Source organism: Aythya ferina (assembly GCF_964211825.1).
Source record: "Aythya ferina genome assembly, chromosome: 1".
Lineage (NCBI taxonomy): Eukaryota > Metazoa > Chordata > Aves > Anseriformes > Anatidae > Aythya > Aythya ferina.
The window spans coordinates 21,145,006-21,169,436 of NC_140296.1; the positions used below are offsets into that span (position 1 = coordinate 21,145,006).

General features: G+C 43.3%; 1 protein-coding gene across 7 annotated transcripts in view; it reads right to left on the reverse strand.

The window, feature by feature from the left end:
* Positions 1-24,431, reverse strand: part of ATP8A2 (ATPase phospholipid transporting 8A2) — a 311,180-nt gene that overhangs the window by 186,773 nt on the left and 99,976 nt on the right. For all 7 annotated transcript variants that reach the window (XM_084539155.1, XM_084539154.1, XM_084539151.1 and 4 more), the window contains one exon: positions 7,103-7,275. In XM_084539155.1, coding sequence (XP_084395281.1) covers positions 7,103-7,275 — 173 coding nt within the window. The remainder of the gene's footprint in view (positions 1-7,102; positions 7,276-24,431) is intronic.

Sequence of the window (24,431 nt, forward strand, 5' to 3'; positions counted from 1 at the left end):
ACGAGGATGGAAGACCAGAAGCACGCAACCTATGGCCTTACAACTCAGATGCCGAGACAACTTTTCTCTCGTCTCCTCATCTGTCTTCTCATTACCCAGCTGACAGAGTGACAGGAACAATTAGCAACAGGTACTCTTCACGGGCTCCTTTTTTTTTTTCCTTCCCCCACCATCTGCTTTCTGTTCGTTAAATCCTCCTCCCTTTCAACACCCCGGCAGACATGCTCTAACCAAAGGGTGTGTTCATTTTACAACATTCACTGTCTGTTCTCTGAACGATGTTATTGGGCTCGGGTCTTCCCCAAACACCCCCTGTGCACACTTCTATGTGAAACAGCAACAGAAGTGGGAACACAGACTTGTTTTTCATTGCTGGGGAGGGCTGTGGGTTTAAAGAATGTGCATTTTCTCACCTAGTTTACTTCTCTCCTTGGTTTCTAATCACTGTTACTACAACTCTACAATTCCTGAAGGTACCAAACCCAACCCCTTGTGCCTCTACCACCTGGCAGGGTTAGCTGGTGAGGCAGGGCACGAGTCACCGAATCACAGAATTTCTAGGTTGGAAGAGACCTCAAGATCATCGAGTCCAACCTCTGACCTAACACTAACAGTCCCCACTAAACCATTTCCCTAAGCTCTACATCTAAACGTCTTCTAAAGACCTCCAGGGATGGTGACTCCACCACTTCCCTGGGCAGCCTGTTCCAGTTTCTAACAACCCTTTCGGTAAAGAAGTTCTTCCTAACATCTAGCCTAAAACTCCCCTGGCTCAACTTAAGCCCATTCCCCCTCGTCCTGTCACCAGGCACGTGGGAGAACAGGCCAACCCCCACCTCACTACAGCCTCCCTTGAGGTACCTAAAAAGAGCGATAAGGTCACCCCTGAGCCTCCTCTTCTCCAGGCTGAACAAGCCCAGCTCCCTCAGCCGCTCCTCATAGGACTTGTTCTCCAGGCCCCTCACCAGCTTCGTCGCCCTTCTCTGCACCCGCTCAAGCACCTCAATGTCCTTCTTGTAGCGAGGGGCCCAAAACTGAACACAGTACTCGAGGTGCGGCCTCACCAGAGCTGAGTACAGGGGGACGATCACCTCCCTAGCCCTGCTGGTCACGCTGTTCCTAATACAAGCCAGGATGCCGTTGGCCTTCTTGGCCACCTGAGCACACTGCTGGCTCATATTCAGCCGACTATCCACCATCACTCCCAGGTCCTTCTCTGCCTGGCAGCTTTCCAACCATTCCTCTCCCAGCCTGTAGCTCTGCTTGGGGTTATTGCGCCCCAGGTGCAGGACCCGGCACTTGGCCTTGTTGAACTTCATGCAGTTGACCTCAGCCCATCGGTGCAGCCTATCCAGATCCTCCTGCAGAGCTTTCCTACCCTCAAGCAGATCGACACACGCACCTAACTTGGTGTCATCTGCGAACTTACTGAGGGTGCACTTGATGCCCTCGTCCAGATCATCGATGAAGAAAGTCCTGCAGTCAATGGTCAGATCCTAGGCAACTGCTGCACACTTATCACACCTAAAAGCTAGCGAAGTCCTGGGGGTGCAGCAACCACAAAAGGGCTGCTGCCCCTGTGGAAACAGCAGGTAGTCCACAGAAATCACTGTTGCTGGATTTCCTCAACCCTTCTTCAAGCTGCAGCACCACTTGATGGTCTCTGCAGAACAGAGCAGCTGTTAAAGAGATGGGCAGGATAAAACTGATGGACTGCACAGCCATCAGGACACTTTCCTTTCTGTTCCTGTTGAGGTGAGCTATTTTGTCAAGAGCCAAAACCTAAACCCCAGATAAAACATCAGGAGAAAGCAACTGCTCAAAGCAAACGTTGTGATTTATTTTACTAATCGAGCAGATTGCAGGCTGATGAAGTCAGCACAGCTTCACTGAATGTCTCTCAGCTGTACTGATTTCCACCAGAGTAACATGAACAGCAGGAACAGAGGAAAAACATCAGGAAGAGGCGGTGTTGCTTTAATACAGGAGCTTTTATGCAATAGAAGTAGGAAAAGAAAAGGCTGGTCAAAGCAACTTTTTTACCTTCAAGCAGAAAATATTTTATCGGGTCTCAGTGAAGCATCAGTGTCTCTTTAGAGGGACGTGAGAGAAGACCACAACTGCCCTGTACAAGCAACTTGGCAAAACTTGCTATGAAAGAAAGAGCAGAACACAAAATTTTGACTGCCTTCTCTTCCAAACAATCTACAGTGGATTTGTGAGGTGAGTGCTTACCATGCAAACACTTACACGGTTTGCCAGCCGTGGCTCTCCATTTACAAACCCCCAAGTTCTGACCAGGAGCTCTGAAAACCCACAGGATGGGTTTCTTTGGCCTCTGGTGCCATTCACACCCAAACCCTCTCCTGATGAGGGCAGCAACTCCCTGTTCACTCAGCTGACAAAGGCTGCAGGGTCTTCAGACAAAAGCTCAGCTTAACTTCATTTCCCTGCAGATATTTATTTGTAAAAGAGTAATACACTGCCTGAACGACAGCCCAGCACCATTACTTCAAGCAGTACTGCAGAAATAACCCGTAATACAAGCAGAAGAATAATACAAGAGCACAAGAGGAGGAAGAATAATACGGTAATCCAAGAGAACTCCCCAAGGCAGCCCAGTGACGGATGTGGTCCCAGCCTGATGCCACCCATCTCGCTGGAGATCCTCGCTTCATTGTACATACACCTACAAGAGAAATTCAAGGAAGGACGCCGCTTCTGCCATCCAACAATTTATCCTTAAATACTTCAAACACTTGGAATGATTCAGTCTTTAAAAAGCCAGAGATTTGCATCTTCCTGCTGCAAGCCTTGTTAGTACGGCATTAAGCCCACAGAAAGCCAGAGTTCTTGCTGCCTGCAAAGAACTTCTATTCAACAACAACTTTTTTTTCCCTGAAGTATTCCTGAAAGATCACATCTTTCAATTACAAGTATTCCAACTCAAGGCAGATTCTTCACCGAGGAATTAAATCCGCTGCAGTCACGTGCAGGTCACATGCTGCCTTTTTGCTGCCTTTTGCTGCTTTTCTATTCGAAGCCACGCAGTGAGCTGCCGTACAACCCAGCTTTCTTTAAGAGGAGTAAACACCAGATAAATGATGAAGCTCCATTTCATTACCCCTCAAAAATCTCATACCCACCTCAAACATTTTGTAGCTAGCACAAAACAATTAACAATAGGAATTTAATGGAAACATTTGAAATCCATAAGCCCAGATCTCATAAATGAAGTCTGGGACTCAGCTCCCATCCAGGCAACATTTACTTCCACTGACCAGCAAATTTTGCTCGCTCTGGCCTGGCTGCACACCCTGTCAGTGTAAGGGAAGATGATCAGACCTGTCAGTTTCTGAAGAAAAAACTTTAAAAATCACGGCTTTTCCTTAAGGAATTGTTTGGTTTGATTTTGCAGGCTTCCCCAGTCTCCCAAGGGGTGTTTTTTCCTCCACCGTGCCAGCAGGCTGTTAGTGACTATGTATCAGTGGCAGACTTACCCCCATCAGAAGATACCATCTCCCCCTCCAAACGCAGAACGGGGTCAGGCTTCCTACAGTTTCATTTTAAGAGATTACCCCTGAGAATCAAGTTCAACTACAGTTTATGCCTAAAGCCCAGCAAATGAGCGTGCAGTATATCTTAAGTATATTAAAAAAAATCCTTGAATGCCAAATGCAGCTGAAACACCCCAGAGGGGATGAAAACCTTACAGCAAATTTATGAAATATTAAGTCTCCCGAATTTCTGCTATGCTGAGAACAGCAACACAACTCCTCCTAGAGTGGTTAAACGTCATACCACTAAGTTTAAAGACCCAGATCCCCCTCCCAATTAACATTTTTGTTTGAAAACTAACTCGGTTTAATTTGAAGTTTCCTATTGCTGTGCCAATTACACTTTAAAACTTTTTTCCTGTGAAGTTTAAAGGCACTGTCTTATTTGACACACAAAGTACTATTAAAAACAGCCCAGAGTCGGAAAAAAATGTTTTTCTTTCTTCAGTATCAAGCACCTGGCAAGTAACTGGAAGGTTCCTGCAAAGACTTAAAGGCTAATAAAGGCATTCCTCTTTCTCCCTGGGGATTCAAAACGCAGTTATTTTTATTCCTCTTTTTAAGCCTATGAAATTACATCATATTTTCCCTTTGATTTACACTTTACGTTATTTTCTGCACTGTTCCTCAATTTTCTAATTCACTAATAATTACAACTGCTGTTGGCTTGACCATGAAATAGCAGGAGAGAAAATACCCGGTATTGCATTTCTGTTTACAAACCAGGACCATTCATTACCTTCAGTAAATTACATACAGATTATGAACTATAAATCTAAATATTTGCAATTTAGGATATGCTTCAGCCACACAGATCTTTGACCAAGCTCACCAAATCATCGAGAAAAACTGCCGCAGGAGGATCTCTTCCAGGGCGTAGTGACAGAGGATGAAAAGAAGAGCTTTGGATTTGCTCAGTGGTTGTCAGCTCTCCTCCACAGACAAGAGCGTTAGCCTACAACTCGGGGTCAATTCACTTCCTCAGCACTTCATGCCCTTAAGCCCGAAGAAAGTGAGCACAAAGAAAAGAATGCAGACCTATAGAAAGTAGCTCTGTACATGAGGTATACCTCCACAGAGAGTTAGTGTGGAACAACAAGGGTGTGGTGGCTTCAGAGTACTCTCCTCAGAGAGTCAAGAGCTTTAGAAAAGCGTTTTTATTAATATATATTTACTCAGAAATTTTAACGTGAATCCAAGCAAAATGGGGCACTTTGAAAGACGAGCTTTGAAAGCAATGCGTGGCACTGACAAGGATGGACTGCTGAACACTCAGCCAACAAGAAAAACAAATGTATTTAATGTTCATCTTCAACTCCAGTGACAATTCGGTCTGTTGTGTTCAAGGCTGCAATTGTGTGAACTCCCTTTTGTGAAATACTCTTGTTCACTCCTGTGAAACAGCTGCAAAAAAATGAGACCCATCCTCCAACACCTCCTGCCCTACCACTGCACCCTAAAAAAAAAAAAAATCAACAACAGCAAAAAGTCTGCTATGAAGGGCTGTTAGGACTGCAAGTCATTGGAGATGACACTCAGAACAGAGCTTGGAGAAGGACAAAGAGCGTTGTCTGGAGAAAAAAACAAAGCAAAACAAAACCACCACCGTTTTTCTGCAGTCACAGAATCACAAGATTACCCAGCTTGGCAAGGACCCCTAGAAATCTTGTCCAATTGCCCTGCTAAAGCAGGGTCTGCTAGTGCAGGTTGTTGAGGACTGCATCTGGTTGTGTTTTCTATGTCTAAGAACAGAAACTCCATAATCTTTCTGGAAAACCCATTCTAGTGTTTGACTACCCACACAGTAAAATACTGCTTTCTTGACACAGAATTTCATGTGTTATTTTTTTTCTTGCCTCTTGTCCTGCCACTAGGCACTACAGAGCCCACCTTAACTCACCTCCATTCCTTCCTGTCAGATATTCATACAAATTGGCAGGATACCCCTAAGACTTCTCATCTCCAGACTGAGCAGTCCCAGCTTTCTCAAGCCTCTCCTCACATGAAGATGCTCCACTATCTCAGTCATCTTTGTGGCCCTGCACTGGACTCCCCAGTAAATCCATTTCATTTTTTGGACTGGGAATCCCAGAACTGGACACTACTCCAGACGTAACCTCACCAGCACTGAATAGAAGCATCCCCTCCCTCAGCCTGCTGGCAACACTCTTTCAGCTGCTGCTCAGGACACTGTTAGCCTTTTTTGCTGGTAGGGTGCAGTGCTGGCTAATCGACAACTTGTTGGATGCACAACACCCTTCTTGCCAAAGCTGCTGTCTATCAAGCCCTGCAGTCACCAGCATTCACTGGTGCATGGGACTCTTCCTGTCTGCTTGGTGTCACCTCCTCGAAAAGCAGGTCTTGCTCCTAGGATCTGCTAGAAAATACTTCCTGCCCACCTGAACTGACAGTCCCTTCCAGGGCTCAGTTCTCCCTGCACACCAGCAATAAAACATTGATGTGCACAGACATGCACATGTGTACACACACACGTGCACCATCCACAAAGCTACATAATCTTCTTTCAAAGCTAAAAATAATGCAACCTTCCTCCTATACAAAAAATAAAGCAGGTTGACTTCTGTTTTTCGCTTGCTCTGGGCTTATTTCCTTTCTTCTGTCAGTCCTTTCAGGCAGTCAGGACATGGGACCACTTCTGTATACACCGAAAACCATAAGTAGTCAAATTCTGCTGTGAGCAAGTGGGAGTTGAACATTTAAAATTGGGCAAATTGTACTGTTACATACATACCTGCATTGCATACACAATTGACAAATGAAGGTAACTTAACTTCATCCACAAGTCATCAAAAACTTCCCCAAAGCTAAACCAAATGACAGTCACATGGTTTGTTGCTTACAAAGGGCCCCATACGAATCACTGCGTATCACCAGTGTCTGCTACAGCCAGGAAACGAGGCGCAGTTTTACCATTTTATAGAAGTGATCACATTTTGTTAGGACCAATTAAGGCAGAGAGGCTGAGTTACTAGATGACACTTAATTTTAGGGAAATGCTTGCTTCTTCTTCCTCTAGGAGCATGAAAGAAGCTAGACGCCAAGTTGCTTTCCAAAACACTCTTGAGACTGGTCTCAAGAGCTAGCAGAGTCCTACCAGCAGGAGGGAACATGCAGCTGACTGAATGCTCCTCCTGAAGGTGTGCAACACTGCTGCACTGCAGAACATCCCGTAGCAGGCCAGGAAGAACTGAAATCTTAAACTTTGTTAGCCTGTCAGTCAGCCTTATGAATACTTTCACAGATCTGGCTGTGGTATAGAAGAAATACTTCTCTACAGTCTTCCTTTTTGCCTCTTCCAACACAGCCCCAGCTTCTCAGCAGTCTCACAGCAGAGAAATCGATTATATTATCAAGTGGCTCACCACTACAACTTACTTCCTCTGGAATAGCACAGTACTTCTCCCACTTTTGTATTTCCTGAGAGCACTAAATATGAAAGGAAAGTTAACATACCAGATAAAGTCTCCCAAAACTTCATGCCCATTTTGTTACCGTGAAAGAAAAAAATATATAGAATTTCTTACCTGCAACAAATGACCGCTTTACAGGAGAGTGCCAAGTCCAGAAAGCTCTGCCTGATTTCAAACGAAAGGGCATACTTCAGCGTATGGCCATCAATAATCAGAGCAATGTCATTTTCCTTGCCCAGTGACTCCCCCAGACTGGTACAATGCTGAGTCAAAGAAGCCCTTGTTGCCTGAAGAATCAAACAGAAATAAATCATGTTTCTTTTTAATATAACAAGTGTATCTAAAATGGTACAAGGCATCTCCAGACCATGCAAGGGTGCCCAGCACCCATGCATCAAACCAGCACTGGCACGATTTAGCATTTCACCAGGACCTCATGCAAGGACACTAGGTTGGGTCACAGATTAATAAAAGCTGCATCAGGTTGATGAGAAATGTATGCCTTGTTCCAGTGGCACCTCTGCTACCTGCTCCTGAACAACACGTGCCCACTGTAGTGGTGGTATGTCCTCTTACACTTCAGAGCAGTTAAAAGCTAATGCCCTTCTTGCCTTCCAGCACCATCTGAAGTATTATTACTTGTTCAAACCATCTTTCCTACCACAAAGAGGTTTTCACTGACAGCTGCTGCTGGGAAAAATCAGGTGTTCATGATACACCATCACCCCAAACACTTCAACCTTCCCACCACCATGAAGTCCATGTTTACAGCAGTCAGTTTTATTCCTGTGCAGGGTAGAACAACTAGCAGCTCCAGCTGAGTTAGCCACAGCTAAGTGGTTTGAGAAGTTTCTCATGATCTCAAGTGTATATACACTTTCTGAAAGAGGTCTTGATTCATGGAACATGGGATAGCAGAATATGAAAAAAGAAGACTTCAGCAGCCAGCAACTCAAACACTGGTGACAAATTATCACTACCTGCTGGACTGCAGTGTTTTCCCTTTTTTCATTTTGTTAAAAAAAAAAAAAAAGGCATATGCAAATACAACACCTTTGTTTTAGCAAATCCTCACTCAATTTCTCATCTGCTTCCTCTACTCAAACCAACCAAAACTAGGAAATAGGAGATGCACTCAAAATCATGCAGTTCTACACTGTGCTAAACCAAGTTTTATACATCCTTCTGCTATTGATATTTAAAGGTACTCGATTTACGATCTTTCAGTTGTGGTCTAAAGGAAATCTATATATACACATATATATTTGCTTTATAGAAGAAAAGTCACTAGAATAGAGTTATAACTGTTAGAAATGAAAATATGTTATTTATGTATCGTTGCAATCCACTCATTGTTTTTATAGATGCAGACTTCTCCAGAGGATTATAAAGCCACAAACTGTTATCAAGTGCTGTATTTCATATTTGTATCTCCAGTTTAATAGAAAGATTTTTTAAAAATAAGACAAAAAAATGTAGCTAAACTAATTCCTCTGGACTACACATCTGGTGGTCCTGAAGAACACAGATTACTTGAGCTAAAGCCAGCACTCGTGGAATCTGGATTTTCCCCTGTATGTTCAACTCACAACAGAAGCTGGTAGCTTTGCAAGTGGCTGAGCAAACCAAAGATGTACACAAACCTGCATACAGGAACCCCCCAAACAAGGATGGCAAAAGAAGTATTTAAAGTTACATTTTTGTCATGCCAAATCCACCTGAGTCAAGAAATTTCAGTTCCATATCCCACTACTGAAATAGTCAGAAACAAGTTTACACTCCTAAAATACTTTCATTGGTGATTTCTCCACCATCTATACCTGGAAGGAAGAGATGGAGAAAAAAGAGCACAAAGAAAAAGTTTCCTTGTACTACACGTTCTGAATTCCTTGATTTAAGCTTTCACATGCTGTCGCTGTGCACTATAAAAAAACAGCAAAATCATTCATCTTCTGTGAATACAGTGATGAAAAACTATGTATGGAATTCTCTTCCTCACATGTAGTAGGTTAGATGACTATTTTACGTAAGGGGTGACAGGTATAAAAACGTCAATATAGCATGCATGGAAGACATGATTAGTGTCTACCAGCATTTTCTACGGGATCTGCACATCCTAAAGCTCACAGATAGAAATACAGTTGGAGAATATAGACCTTGAGTTGTCCAAAACATCCCACAGAAACCCTTCCTACGTGGATTTCATCTTCCAGCTGAGAAGCATTCTCCCATACATAGCATATCCATAAACACACCTGTTCCCCCACACTTTCCCAGCCTGCAGAAGAGGAAATGTCTGCCTTACACCTCACATTATACAGACATGCAGAAGCATCTTCCATCTCGGACTGTTCCACGTTGTCCCCTACAATGCAGTGCTGCTCTTCTGCAGATGGCACAAGGCCACCACAGCGACGTATTTCAGCTCATGCTGAGCTCCTGAGAAAGCTCCTTTCAACTATTTGGCTAATTAAAACAAAAGCAGTCTATTAACATATATATGTGACATCTTAGGATGGGACAAATACTTTTGAAGAGAACCTAGTAAAGAAACATAGCCAAGGTTAACCCACAAAGGGCTGGATTGCCCCCCAGCTGCTTAGGCCAACCTGCAGTTTCACCACAGTAACCCAAGCTATTTGGGACCCTAATCACTCCCAATAACATTTTAATGAAATAACCAGCAATAAAAGTGTTCCCTTCCCATTGATTTCAGTCTTTCTGAGAAGATTTATGCTACAGGAGGATTATATAAATGATCTATAAATGCCTGTGTTCATAATGTCATGATAAAGGATTTTTTCCTTTGTCTTCTTCCAGCTAAAATAAAAATGGCCTTGTTTCCAGACAGAAAAATACACCAGAGATCCAAATCTAATTTTTATAATGTTTTTCATGCCTAGCACTGACTGAGCTTCGTCTGATGTCTTTCAAGACAGAGATCCACCACAGTGCACTGAGCACCAAGACTGAGCAGACTGGTGATCAGAGGCTACATATTTTTACTTGCCTTGAATAACACCCTTAATAAAAAAAAAAAAAAAAAAAAAGCAAAAAAAGAAGTCTGAAATACATCACAAATCTGCTGGATATTACAGCACTTCCAAGCCCGTGCCAACTCCCAAATCAGCTCTTTCAGAAAACTCTCAGGTTGGACTAGATCAGCTTTACATCAATAAAGACAGTAAAATATGACACAAAAATAGCTCGAGTTCATCAAAACAGAGGCTCACTGTCATGTCAGTGGCCAAAACCAAGCAAGGAACAAGATGTACAGCAGGCACATACCAATAACCCCCAAAAAAGCCTCTCGGCCCCCAGCAGTTGGCAGCTCAGGGAGGTCCCGAGCCAGACGGGGCCTGTTACAGAGGAGTCCTCGATCTCCAGTTTCCACCCAGAACTGTGGGAAGTGAATTAAAAAGCCAGTAAGGGGAGAGAGGTGACCTAAGAGTAAAAGCAGGGTGCAAAATAGCATGTAGGCAAGAGAATAAACAAGAAACACGGGAGATGAAAACAATTTTGGGTGGTGAAGAAGCTGAGAACAGTCAAAACAGCATTACTGAATGGAAGAGGAGGAGGAAGAGGAGGAGGAAGAACAGGCAAAGAGCATCAGGTAAGCGGAGTGACCATTACGTGACTGAACTTACTCAGGGTGAGACAAGTGGGAAGAGAATTGGGCCACTTCCACACAAAAAAAAATGAAAGAAAAAGGGAGTAGAAGCTGCTTTTCAATTTATTTTCTCCAGCCCCACTCATTGGTATGGTATTCCAAACTTCCTCTGACTCAAACTAAGAAACCAACCCAAAACTGGAGACAAATTTGCAGATTAAATTAATGAGTACAACAACAGACTGTACGGGGTGCTGTCAGCACAATTTCAGACACAGATTACATTTTGCACCTTCTTCATTACAATAATGAATATGTCGATCTCTCCCTCCCCATTAAGCTGTGAGGGATTAGATTTATGACTTCACAGCATGCTTTATTTACCCTGTCCCTGAAAAATAAACACAAAATAAATGACCACGCTTAAACCATAACAGATCGGTCCAGGAAAAACCAGGCTGTGTCTTTGGGGAAGGACAGCTGCTGTGTCTACTTCAGGAGCAGCACTACGGAGTAACAGCATTCACAGAAATCCCAGCGATGGTATGGGGTGCACTTTAAGTAATGTCCTCAATAACAGAGTTTTAACCCAAGGACTGAGATCTTGGAGTGTTTTTATTCCCCCTTTCACTGCTTCCTCTAGCTTTTCTCTTGCTCACAAATGCAGGGTTAGCCCCTTTCCTCTCAATCCATTCTCAGGATGAAGAAAAACCTTCTCTGACTAATTCAAGCAGAGGGAAACAGCCCCTGCCCTCTCTCTCTGCTTACTGCTGTGCAAGGAGTCATACCTTCTCTCATTGTCTGCTGGAAAAAGTGCCAGCCCTTTGGTGCTGCACAGGAAATTCCTTCATTTTCCACCGATTCTCCCCCTACCCCAAAGGACCAAGGCAAGCCATCTGCTTCTGCAGAGGAGGAGGAGAACCAGAGGGCAGGAGCAACAGAGTTATTCAATATCCAGCATCTGTTGCCCAAAGAAAGCAAGAGCCAAAGAAGGCACACAGCAAGAGGACGACTTCCAAAAGGTGATGTTTCTCATGAGATGACATTACTAGCCTCTGCACAACTTATTATGGTGGCTATGTATATGCCTTATCTCATTCATTCCCTGGTCCATGAACTCACTCGTCTGTAAGATGTCACAGAATTAGTAGCAGGTTTAATACACCATCAAAAAAAAAAAAAAAAAAAAAAAAAAAAGACTTACCAAGCATCCCATTTAAACTGTATTTTGTAAAGCTCTCCATAAACATGTGCATTGCTAACATACAGCCTCATAGCTGACACAGTGAAGAAACACTCATTCCTACTTGTGTTCCTTCCAACTACTTACAAATGTTGTTTAAAATTAAAAAAAGAAAGAAAAAAGAAAAAAGCCTATTTACTGATCCTGTAGGCCAGTGCAATTAAGCAAAAAGAAAGCAACCCCAAATCTCACCGGGTATATTACAGACTTCCTCAGTAAGCAGATGAACAAACATTTGGAAACCGTGGGGAAATGCATTCTTCCATGGGCAACTCATTACTGGTAACTGCAACAGAAATCTCTACTTTGATACCTAGCTTTTACTCTGTGTTTGACATCAAGGGATAACTTTCTTCTTTGAGTCACATCAAGCAGGAATAAATCAATCCTACACCAGAAGAAGCATGATGGAGGAGAAATCAATACCAGTCCTAATAAAGTGCCTGGATAAACTCAGACCTGTGGAGTATCACTGAAGTTTTTGGTGAATGCCCATCAAGAGTAAATGGAAAGTTTGTGAGCAATTCTGAAAAAAAACAAACAACAGAATACTACAAAGCACATCACCTATCCATGCTGAACTTGTTTCTTCCTTGCCTCAAAACTTCCTTTATACACACACAGCATCCAGCTGCTCCAGGGAATCCTATACAGGGTCCTGCCAATCAGACCCCGTTATAGTGGCATACCAGACAGATCTGTCCCACAAACACATTAAAAAGATCACACTACAGTCAACTGCAGGGCTCCAGAAATCTGAGGAAGCTAAGGAAATCCTCTTATTTCTCCTCTACTTCTGTGCATTTGATACTACTAAGGGAAGGGCTGGGTTTTGATTCTGTAAGTATCAGCAATTCGACCTCACCCAAGTGTGGTTAAGGGTTAATGTTGTAGCCTTCACGTTGAGTTGAACTCAAGACAAGGAGGTGTGCTCCAGAACAAACCTACCCCATGTGCTCTTCCTGTTTATTTCCCCATTTCCATGTTAACAAGTTCCAAGCACAAACACAACCCATTTAACTTGCATTACCGTCTTAAAAACAAACTTGCAGATTTTACTGTTTTGTGTGTGCATCCTGTCCATCCAGAAGATGGAGTAACATCATTAGCACACTGCTATAAATCTCCACAGCAGAATGGCATTTGTTGATGGGCAGAAAAGGAAAACATCCTGGGGCAGAGTTTGTGTGGTCTTCTCTCTGGACTGCACTCAGAACCTAACAAATTTTTTAATGGTGTGTTTGTATATTCTCACTTTCTAAAGCCCCAGAAAAAACACCTGCTACGGCCAGCTTTGGATTTAAAAGCTTACACTAACATAAGCAAATTCTATGATTTCCCAGAGTATTATTTTTTAATTTAACACAGCAAATGCTCAAAATCAAACCACGATACCTTGAGTTAACTTGGAAGGCAACGAAAACGGAGTTAACTTTATGAAGCTCAGCTGACTTCACTGAGAACAACAGTTGAAAAAACAACAGGACTGGTTATCACAAGAACTACGTTTTGTAACAAAGCCTTAAGTGTTCTTATTTAGAGGTTTTTGTTCTATTTTGTTTAACAACAGCACACTGTAGAGTGCATTCGCTCCCATGGGAGCTCGGGAAGTCTGCATGCTACAGTAAGAAACATCAGTGGGTGAGGCGGTTTGGTATCCAGTATGGAACAACAGCATCAAATACTTGCCAAGAAAAAATAAAATGAAATCATTTGGACTTTTAAAAGCCTCGGGTGCAAAAGAAGCCTGCAGGATAACAACTCTTCTCTAAATTTAATCTTACAAAACAAGCTGAAACTGGCCAATTGTTTTAAGATGAGCTACGAATCTCCTTTTCCCCTTCCTTCCCTGCTATTCCCTGGAAAGGCTTACAGAGCCACTGGGATGATAACATGGGTGAAATCTCATTTGTGCAGCAGCTACGTTTGTGTTTCATTCTAAGCACAGAGTAATGTATGAACCACAAGGCAAGAGCTCTTGAAAAGAAAACTAAATGGCAAGGAGCGTGATGCAGACAGACAAGAAAGCCTCTTCATCCAAAGCAGGGCAAGGACTCACCCCTGGATCTGTAACCTCAGTGAGCCAAATATTCATTAAGGATAAATCAATCGCATGTTCTGGCCTTCTTTGGCCTCTACATTTTGCATTCCCCTCCTGCATGCTCCCTCCTCCATCTCAAAGGATTTGAATCCATCCTCACAGAACAAGCTGCTACAGTGAGATGTTAAACTAACACTAAGCGTTAGCTTAACTCTAAGGTAAGTCAACTACTTGTTTTCATGCTATATCTATCATAAATCTACAACGTGCTGCTAGCTACAGCATTTAAAGATTTCCCAAGTTAACTTCTTCCACCATCCTGTAAATCATTTCCAAACCCCTCTAAGTCCACATGATGATATAAATCACGCTACCTGCTAAGCCACTGCTCTGGAACACGCCAATGGACCAGCTCGATGCATTGCACCCGTGCAAGAATTATTTTTATGGCTTTTGCTGCTTCATTCCTAAGAGCAGATAGTTTGAGTAATCGCGTGTATCAATTACTTTACTGTACTGAAAGTTTTAAGGCAAAATGCCTGCCACGTCCCCTGACCCCCGGTTAAATGTCTTCATGGAGGACTTCACTGCATAACCCCCCCTCAGGATAACACTCACCAGCCCCACTTTATGGGAAATTTCCCACTGTATCTTGATTGCGACTTAGAAGCTTCAGCACGTGTTTGCGTGGCGCAGAGTCCTTCGTTTCAGGCCGTCTGGCTGCGCTACCTGAGGGATCCGTACAGCCGTCTGGCAGAGTCGGGATAACAAATGTACGGGCAAGACAAACTAATGTGGAAACCAAAGCTGCTGAAACACGATACAAGCATTTAGAGCAACACCTGTTGGGCAGAGGAGTCACTGGAAGCGCTTTCCACACTAAATAGCACATGTGCAAACGCTCACCTTGGAACCTCTCTGCAAACCACGCAAGAAATACCACCTCATTTCTGAAACAGACCCTCACTTTGGCCAGCGTTCCAAGTTTTGGCATCTAACTCAAGCAGGAGAGCAAACAAGTCTCTGAAAGCAGATGGGCAACTTCCACAGACCTGGCTACAAGCAGGAGTGCAAAGGACATCACCACAACGCCTGGTAAAGAACATTCCTTGAGCAGAGCGGCAAGCTGCGGGATTTGTTAGCCAGGTTGCTCTGCCTCCCCTCTTTATTGACTTCCTGCAATTCAGCTACCTTCAAAACGCTGATTATATGTATTGTCACATATTTTAAGTGCTTCTATTTTAGAGCTCAATGGTGTGTGTAAATACAGATTCAAATGTTGCAGTGTTTGCTGGGTGCACTGTCACTGGCTTATGTGTAACTGATCCAAAAATCGTGGTTTATGGCCAACTAAACCGAAACTCAAAACACAAGTAGAACCTGATAATTCATGAGAATATTCATGTTCTAATATAATCTACTCTACAACAACATGGACTTCGTGTTCTACTCACAAAAATTCAGACAAGCATTTTCACACTTTTGCAGTGAGAAGGATTGGGCATCCAAAGGGCATCTAAGGGCATCCAAAAAACTACCTTGGCCTTCTCCAACCCTTAAAACTGTGCCACAAAGCCAAAAAGCAAACTTCACAATGGTATGGACAGCAGGCTATGACTACGTGGTTAAACAGGGCCACAGATGAGGCAGTCTCTGTTGAACAGAGTAGGCTGTATTCCTGTGCTGTACTTTCCAGCTGATCTTTTGGCTTTTCCAACACAGCTTAACACCCAATTCACAAGCAGTTGTGAACCACTGACTCCTTTTCGGCTGCCCATCTTGTGTTCATCCAACTGAGCACTCCTGTCCACAGCAAGATCTCAAGTCTCATCTTTTTAACTGCATCTGATCTCTTTCGGGCCATTCTCGTAAGAAATCACTCGAAAACCCAGTCCAAAAACACCAAGAGGCACAAGCAGCCTCACAGCTTGGTAGCATCTGCAAACTCATTTGGCTGCCAGAAGCATTCAGCAGCATTTAACCAAGGATTACCCCTATTTGATTAAAGAATTTCCCATTTCCAGTCATCCTGCAGAACCTCCTAACGTCCTTCCTGCAGAAACCTGAGGTGCTATGCTTTACACAAGTACTTAGCCACTAACAATCAGGTACAATGAAATTACCTTTAAAATACAACGCATCAACTGCGACACCAATACACATTTGCAAAGAACTTTAACCTTGCTCACCACTAAAAAACCCTTTAAGATGTGTTGAAAGATTCGTTTTTATTTAAGCAGATAGTTGGTGTTTCCTAAACCATTTCTACAGGTACCACATTAGAAAAACAAAAACCTTGCAAAAACCTTTTGAAACCCTTCAAAATCAGTCCCAACAAGGTTCTTCACAAAGTCCCTGAAAGTTTCTATTTAACCGAAGAGTATAAGAACGTATTTTTTCCAAAAGATGCTACTATAAGGAGCAACTGCCTTTCCACAGAAGTCTGTTGAAGGTCATCAAGCAACACCTGCATTTCCCTTATGAAAAGATTTAGCACAAAATAGCTCAGTCAGAAGGAACCTACAAAAGTCATCCAAGCCCAACTGCCTGACCACTTCAGGCAAAAGTTAAAGCTTGTTATTCAGAGCATTGCCCAAATGTCCCTTCATACTGACAGGCATGAGGCATCAACCAGCTCTCTAGGAAGCCTGCCACAATATCACCAGCACCCCCAGGTCCCTTCTTGCTTAGCTGCTCCCCAGCCTCACCCCCCAGCCTGTGCCTGTGCCCAGCGCTGCTCCAACCCAGCTGCAGCACCCACCCCACATTTCCCTGTGTTGAACTTCGGGCCATTGCTGATTGCCCAGTGCTCCAAGGTATGCAGATCCCTCTGCGAAGCCTCTTGTCCCTCCAGAGAGGGACAGCACCTCCCAATTTAGTATCATCTCCAAACCTGCTAAGGATGCTTTCCTCTCCTGCACCCAGACCACTGATAACACCACCGAACAGGACCGGCCCCAGAACGGAGCCCTGGGGAGCACCGCGAGTGAGCGGCTGCCAGCCAGGCACAGCCCACTCACTGCAGCCCTTTGAGCTCTGGTGTTGAGCCAGTTCATCACCCATGTTTATTTGGTATATACGGTAATACATACTTGGATTTGATAAGCTCGAATACCACAACTACACTCAAGCGTTTCCAGCGATACCTCATCTGTTTCTCCAAATCTATTTGAGAGTAACCTCACCACGTTTGCTTGAACTGCAACAACTGAAAATACTACGCAAATACAGAGCATCTTGCCAGCATCACTACAAACGTGAGGCAAGGCAAGAATCCATTCTCAAAGCACGGATGACTTTTGTCATTGCTTTTACTCAGCAATACCTGCCTGGTTAATTGCATCGTGATTCTGCCTGATCACTACAATCTCCTATCGTGCCAAGAAAAACATTTATACGAAGGACCCAGAGATATTAGATGGCTGCTCTGAGATGATTTTTATAGTTTAGAATCTGACTTCAAGCTGAAATCTCTTCACAGTAAGCCAAGTAATCTAAAACATCTATATACAGAATCTTTAATCTGTACAGCAAGTCTCAGGTTATTACGTACAGACCCAATCTTTGACTAAAATTAGATAAACAGATGATATCAGTGAGTCTTATGTCTCCAGTGGCAGCTGAAAGTCCAGATGAACTGGACCATCAAAAGGTACAGATAATTATTTAAGGATATTTTCCGTTTGATAACAAACTGGTTATATAAGGGCCAGGGAACTTAGCAAATAGGGAAGAAAATGTACCCCAAAGGCACCTCTGTCCTGTCAGCAGTACATTCATCTCCGAGCAAACTCAGAGCATGCCTCTCAGTGAGGCAATGGGATGTCTTGATCAAGGAGTACACATGAAATTCCCCCTGGCCCATGAGCTGGGGGCTCAGGCCGTGGGAGAAGACAAGTAGGAAGGAAAAGAGGCTTTAACTTCTTAATATGGAAAAACTGACTGAAGATTTCACTAAGCAGTCATCTCACTATCTCACAGATTAAGTTTCCTGGCAGTGCACGCTGCCAAAAGTGGTTGTTCTACCGTTTTAGCTTTCTGAAATAAAGCTGCTGATTTCCTGCAACAGGGCTTCCCTTAGATTGAAGAGTAACACAGATAACTGGAATGGCATCTTCCAAACATCAACCTCCACTGCAAACCCTCACTCAAGGTGATTAAGATTTATTTCTTTTAAAAATCTCACCATTCTCAGCCCAACAAATTGACATCCAAACTGGCCATCCAGTGCCCCACGACTGCCACAGACCCCATCCTGAAAGCCACGAGCCTTCTGCAATGCTGCTCTGAGTGCTCCAAGGGCCAAGCTTGCAGTACAAGAAATAATTATAGAACCAACTGCTGTCGAAATGACAATTCATCGTCATTATTCTTCAAATGCCATGAAAGACAATACCACATTTGTTCAGTTTGACATTATTTTTTAATATTTTAACTTTAGCAAGAAGCACATGTCCATCCTGGGAAGACTGGGGATTTCATATAGCATACTAAAACCCTGTTCTCTTTAAACCAAGACCAGGATTAGGCTGATTACACCATTTTCATTTTCTTCCGGAATGCTCTATATGGGACTGTCTATTGCTATCCATACATATTAGACATTTGACCACAGAACAGCCTATGATACACACAAGATAGCTTGTGACTCATACTACAGAAAGCACAAGAAAGAAACTCTTGTTCTGCACACTAACACATCTGGGTAATTATTAAAAGCGACTGTACTCTGCCAAGAGGAAGCTGCCTGTTAGTTTTGCTAACAAGCTAGAATGCCTTAGTGTCTTTATGTTTTGATATTTTAGCTTTATTAAATGCATTCAGCAAAATAGGCTTTTTGTTTCAATTCCTTCTACTTTCAACAAACAAGTCCCAGTCGCTTTTTCTCTTTTCAGTAAAATAATCCAGTTTTCCCCAAGTAGGAGCAAGCTCTTGTTCAGAACTTGCATCTGCCAAGTCATTTCCCAAAGAAAAGCTAACCTCTTAGCTGACCAGCTATCTTCAGATCAAGATACCACAACCTTCTGCTTTAGATATGAAGGTATGGGATTCTGTGCTGCAGAGTCTTAAACGTATGTTTCTGTATTAAGCTTGTTTAGTACACTTGGGTGGCCACAAACTACCAAGGAGAACTCAGCCAAAAAACAAAAAAAGATGACACTGCAGCTTGGGCATTAACATTTAGCTTATAATTTACTAGCAGGAGAATAAACAGAGGTATTAATCTATATATGTATATAGAAATACCTATAAAGTAGTGCATATTTACAGCATCACACCATTATAATACGATGGTAGGTATATAATATCATTTGTTGACATAATTATCGCCCTGATTCAGTGTCAGTAGACAAACTTTTCTGCAAGGAAGACAAAGAACAGCCAATAACATAGCCAAGAGTATACTGAAGAACTTTTACCATTGTTAACAAACACGAAATCCACATTCATTAATGAATAAAAGACCTAACAGTAGCCACAGTGGGACAAATACTCAGTGAGACAACCTGTCTCGTCTCCGAAAGTATGCCATCCACAGGAAACAGAATTGAGCAGACCGATTTGTACAAGACAGGTTTGCTTCAACATAACCTTGGTGCTCAAGCATCTTGCCAGTACAGACAAGCACCTTCCCAAAATCATGTTCACTATGAAAAATCATCTAGCGTTTCTAAGCTACATTATGTCTCTAGTGTGAAAAAATAAGTTCTGTTTGTACCTTTTGTATGAGGTAAAGTCAATCTGTAAGACATCAAAATAAGGCTGGAAAGACAGAGTTTTCCTCTCTACAGACTAATAAAAAAAAAAGGGGGGGGGGGGGGGCTAAGGCAAAGCCAATTTCAATTACTTTTAGATTTCTACTCCCAGTTTCCTCTCCAAAATCCCCCTTAAAAAAAAAAGCCACTATTAGCATCTGTGCAGTTAATAGCTCAGTTGCATGGTAGTGTAAGTAACAGAGGCCATACCGCTGTCAGAGAGCATAGCCAAAGTTATTCTAGTACTTAAGTAAAAGGAAACTACTTTGAGCATTAAGCCAAACAGCAAACTATAAACTGAAAGCTACTCAAGGCAGTCCCATGCATGCAACAGGCCAACCTGTCATATTAGTCTTCCTTTCAAGTGCTCGCGTACTATCAAATCTGTTTCTCCAAGCAGAGCTGAGAAAGTTCCAGAGCAGCAGATTAGCACAGGCGAGCTCTGTAATAAAACTGGCTTTTAAGCAGCAGATTGCTTTTAACCCGACTTGTTTTCTTAAAGCCCTGGTTTTGATTTAGATACAATACAGGTATTGAAGAGAAATATGAGCGAACTTACAGTTCTTGAAATACCCTTTGAGATTTCACTTCTACCTTTAAAGCATGACAAACATCAGAGGTTACTTGCGCTCCTTGGACTATATATTTTTTCTTTTTACCCAGGGCTGACTAGGTAATAAAGAAACACACAAAGGTGTTTTCAGAAGGATCTGATACGAGCTGTGCTTCCATGACCTCGCCTCTTTCCCCAAAGTCTCTCGGAAAGCAGGAACACGCACATTTACTGACCGGCCCCATCTGATGGCAATTGCCGTAAGGACTCCTAAGCTCATTTTGAGTCCCTGAACATCACTTTGACTCGTTAAAGAATTAATTCAGACATCCTGCCCTTCAGGGGCTGCCTAAGGGAATATGCAGCATCCAACAGGCTACTCTGGCCACTTCATTCCTGGCTTCAGGCCCGTCTGCGCCCTCTCAGGGCTCGTAATAAACCAGAGCAGAGGAGGCAGCCAGCCAGCAAGGCAGCCCTGCCCTGCCTGAGGCAGCCCTCACGAGCCACTGGGAAGAAGATGCTCGAGTCTGACAATCCTTGTGCTTGAGTCCAAATGGTGGCCAAGTTCCTGAAAATGCTTGAGCAGGTAAAGGCTGAGGAGCACCCCAAGTCAAGAAAATACCAAGCATGCCCTGAAAAACAAGCCTCCAGACACTCCTGGGAAACTTCATGAAACCTGTTGAAGAAAGAAGGCTGGAACAGCCACGATGCAGCAAACTGGATTTTCCCTCATGCCCCAAAGCTAAACGTAAAAGCTCAGTAGCTCATCGGGAGGATGGTAGCAGGACCAAAAATCTTCACCTTGAATTAGTTTTTTTTGAAAAGTATCAATTGCACTGCTAAAGAAAGCAGGGGCATATGCTGAGGAGGTAGAAACACTAGCGGGTAAAACAAGCATGTCGAGGGAGGTGATTGTCCCGCTCTACTCTGCGCTGGTGCGGCCTCACCTCAAGTACTGCGTGCAGTTCTGGGCACCACAGTACAAAGAGGACATGAAACTGTTGGAGAGTGTCCAGAGAAGGGCTATGAGGATGGTGAAGGGCCTAGAGGGGAAGACATATGAGGGGTGGCTGAGGTCCCTGAGTTTGTTCAGCCCAGAGCAGAGCAGGCTGAGGGGAGGCCTCATGGCGGCCTGCAGCTCCCTCACGAGGGGAGCGGAGGGGCAGGCGCCAATCTATCCTTTTTAGTGACCAGCAATAGGATGTGAGGGAATGGTGTCAAGCTGCGACAGGGGAGGTTCAAGCTGGATATCAGGAAGAGGTTCTTCACTGAGAGGGTTGTCACACACTGGAACAGGCTCCCCAGGGATGCAATCATGGCACCGAGCCTGTCGGAGTTAGGGAAGCATTTGGACTGTGCTCTCAGTCACACTGTCTGGATATTTGGATAGACCTCTGTGGTGCCAGGAGTTGGACTCGATGATCCTTGTGGGTCCCTTCCAACTCGGGATTTTCTATGAGTCTATGATTCTAAACATGATGTTGATAAACATTCTCACTGTATGAACAATAGCCCTGTACCACCAGAACACCTGCTGTATCTATAGGAACAAGTAACTTACTGAATAGTTTTAGAAACTTGACAGGAGAGCTACTCAGGCTGGCATTTGCAGGGCATGTTAAAAATACAAAAACTGAAGAAATTGTCATTAAACTCATTTAAATATGCAGAGATCCAGACAGCTATGTATTTGTTCAGCTAGCTGAATGGATCTCTAGCTAAACTACCTGCAAAGCATAACATCACAAAATGGCAAAAGCACGGCCAAATTAGCCAACTGCTTTTATCCAAGCCAGCCTGTTCAGTCTGTGTACTTGTTTTGCTCAAATAAGATTCAGTCAAGCCGCTTGCAGAGAGGATTTTCTATACAACTCCACAGAGATCAATCCATGCTCAATGCTCTTGTTTATCTTCATAGCACCAAAAGAAACGCGAGCCTTTTGTCCCACAATTCAAGTACAGCAAATGAATAAGCAATAAGGGGACAAAAATAGAAAGCAAGTACAAACAAGCTTTGCTTGGACCAGTTGATTTCGCTTCAACTGGCAGCGCATGTGTGAGCAACAGCAAACAGGACGTGGCACGGATCCAAATCCCTGAGCCTGCCCCCAGTTTCACGCTGTGGAGACTGCAGACACGAGGCATCCAGCTCACCCCTGGCTGCAGGGCACGTGGAAAGCAGCAGGCTCCAGCCACTGCCCGTGCTGAAGGTCAGTGTCCCAGGAGAAGCTGGGCCTGGCTGTTCAGACTTGTTCACTACAGCTGGGCCAGATGTTTCAATAAAAACTGTCACCATTTCTGCCGATTTCTACTTCATTTCCAAGTCAAATGATTTTTATTTTGAGGTTTTTGGGAAAAGCAAACACACATGCTTGCCTCAGCATATGCTGTCACCACACCACAGCTTTCCCTGCTCAGAAGAGGCTGGGTTTAGCTTCAGAAGTGCACTGCTGGAGGTTCCTGAACAGCCTGAAGCCTCGACTAGAGGAATTTAAAACAGGAAAAACATAAGAAGTGAATTAGGATTTATAAAAGATGATGACACAGACACCAAGATACCCCTGAATCAGTCAGTAGGCTGAGATTTTGTTTTGCTACTTGACTCCCTCAAATGCCATTACCTACTTGGCAGAGGCTCTACCCTTGGGGAAGGCTGATGTGTGTGAACTCGCACCCTTCTCCTGACGGCAGCTTCAGAGAGGCTCTCTCTGGGGATGGTCTGGCCTTGCAGCATCCTTGTGGAGCCATGGAACAGGATACAAGCAGGAGTGAGGGCTGCTAGGCTACTGGCTTCCTTGTATATTAAAGGAAGGGAGTGCCTCCACTCAGCTACTCCCTGGACAGCATTACTGGTTATTTCAACTATGACTGCTTTGAAAAAAAAAAAAAGTGATAATAATAGTAGTAAAGTCTTTCCTATTCCAAGCACCTTCAAGCTGCCCAGGAATAGAAAACTTCCCTTTGCTATGCACAGTCAAATTTAATACTACCTAAAATGTAACAATTAACAACCAAGGTTCAGCAAGTCAGTATTTTAAATATAAAACAACATTCACAAAAATCTTTTTCCCAGCTGAAGCCAATAAATGCTTTATGTGGGGGAAAATGAGTTCTGATAAGAATCAGAAGTGCCCAAAATACACAAGTTTATCACAGCAATTTTTGTGACTGTATGCAATATTTCTGAAACTCACAGGGATTCCAAGACTTACTTTTTCCTCAGTCTCACATGGCTCCAGGTACTGCATATTCCTCCGATAACTTATTTTGCAATCCTCACAAGATACATTCAGCTGCTAAGAACAATTCTTCTGTACAAATGCTTAACTTCAAAAGGCAGCTCCACAAAGATTTTTAGAGCTCTACATACAGTGTAGAGTCACACACAGTTACGGTAACAATATTTCCAACCCCAAGAGCGGAATATTCATTCTTAAATGACTCAGGCTACGTTTCTGACTACGTGAACTGAAATCCTATCATGGGGGAGCCAGGGAATTAGCCACCATTGGACACTGCAATGAGTTAGTGCAGAACTTCCTTCAGAAGATGCTGACAGATCTGAGCAACAGAGGTTCTACCTTTTACACAATACACAGCAGCAATAATCCTTGGGCTGGCCAGTGGTCCTCATTGCTACAAATATATCTGTACTTTCCTGCTCGGAGCTTCCTTCAGGCCCTAGTTAACCTTTGCTCGTAAAGCATTATGTGTTCCAGAAATGCATAATGGGAAAGGATGCTGTAGCCAGCCCTTTGTACATGGAAACCCAAGCTCAGGATTGCATTGAAACTGCATTTTATGAGGCAGCAGACATGGTCTTAAAGAACACACTGCCAATTTTTCCAGCAGAATGTATTTCTATTCAATAACTTATTGGGATATAAAAGAGGATTTTTCCTCCTATTTTAGTCCGTGTTATTTTTAGTCTATTTAGCCTTTAAAATATTCTGCCTATTTTAGTCCCTGTTAGCATCAGGCTTCTGTTAAGCACTCATACGTAACAAGCTTCCCTCCAATTAAAAAAAAAAAACACAAACAAACGATTAGACTGTGTGTATATTAATAGCCAAAAATCCTAGTAAGGAACTAGGCCATTTTGTGGTAGATGCTGCACTGACTGAGGAGAAGCAGCACTCCAGGACTTCGTGTGCATTGGGTATGCGACACCCAGCAATTAGTTACCTTGGCTGTCCGCTCATTTAAGTTCCCTGCAGAAGTTAGGTCAGTATCAGTAGAA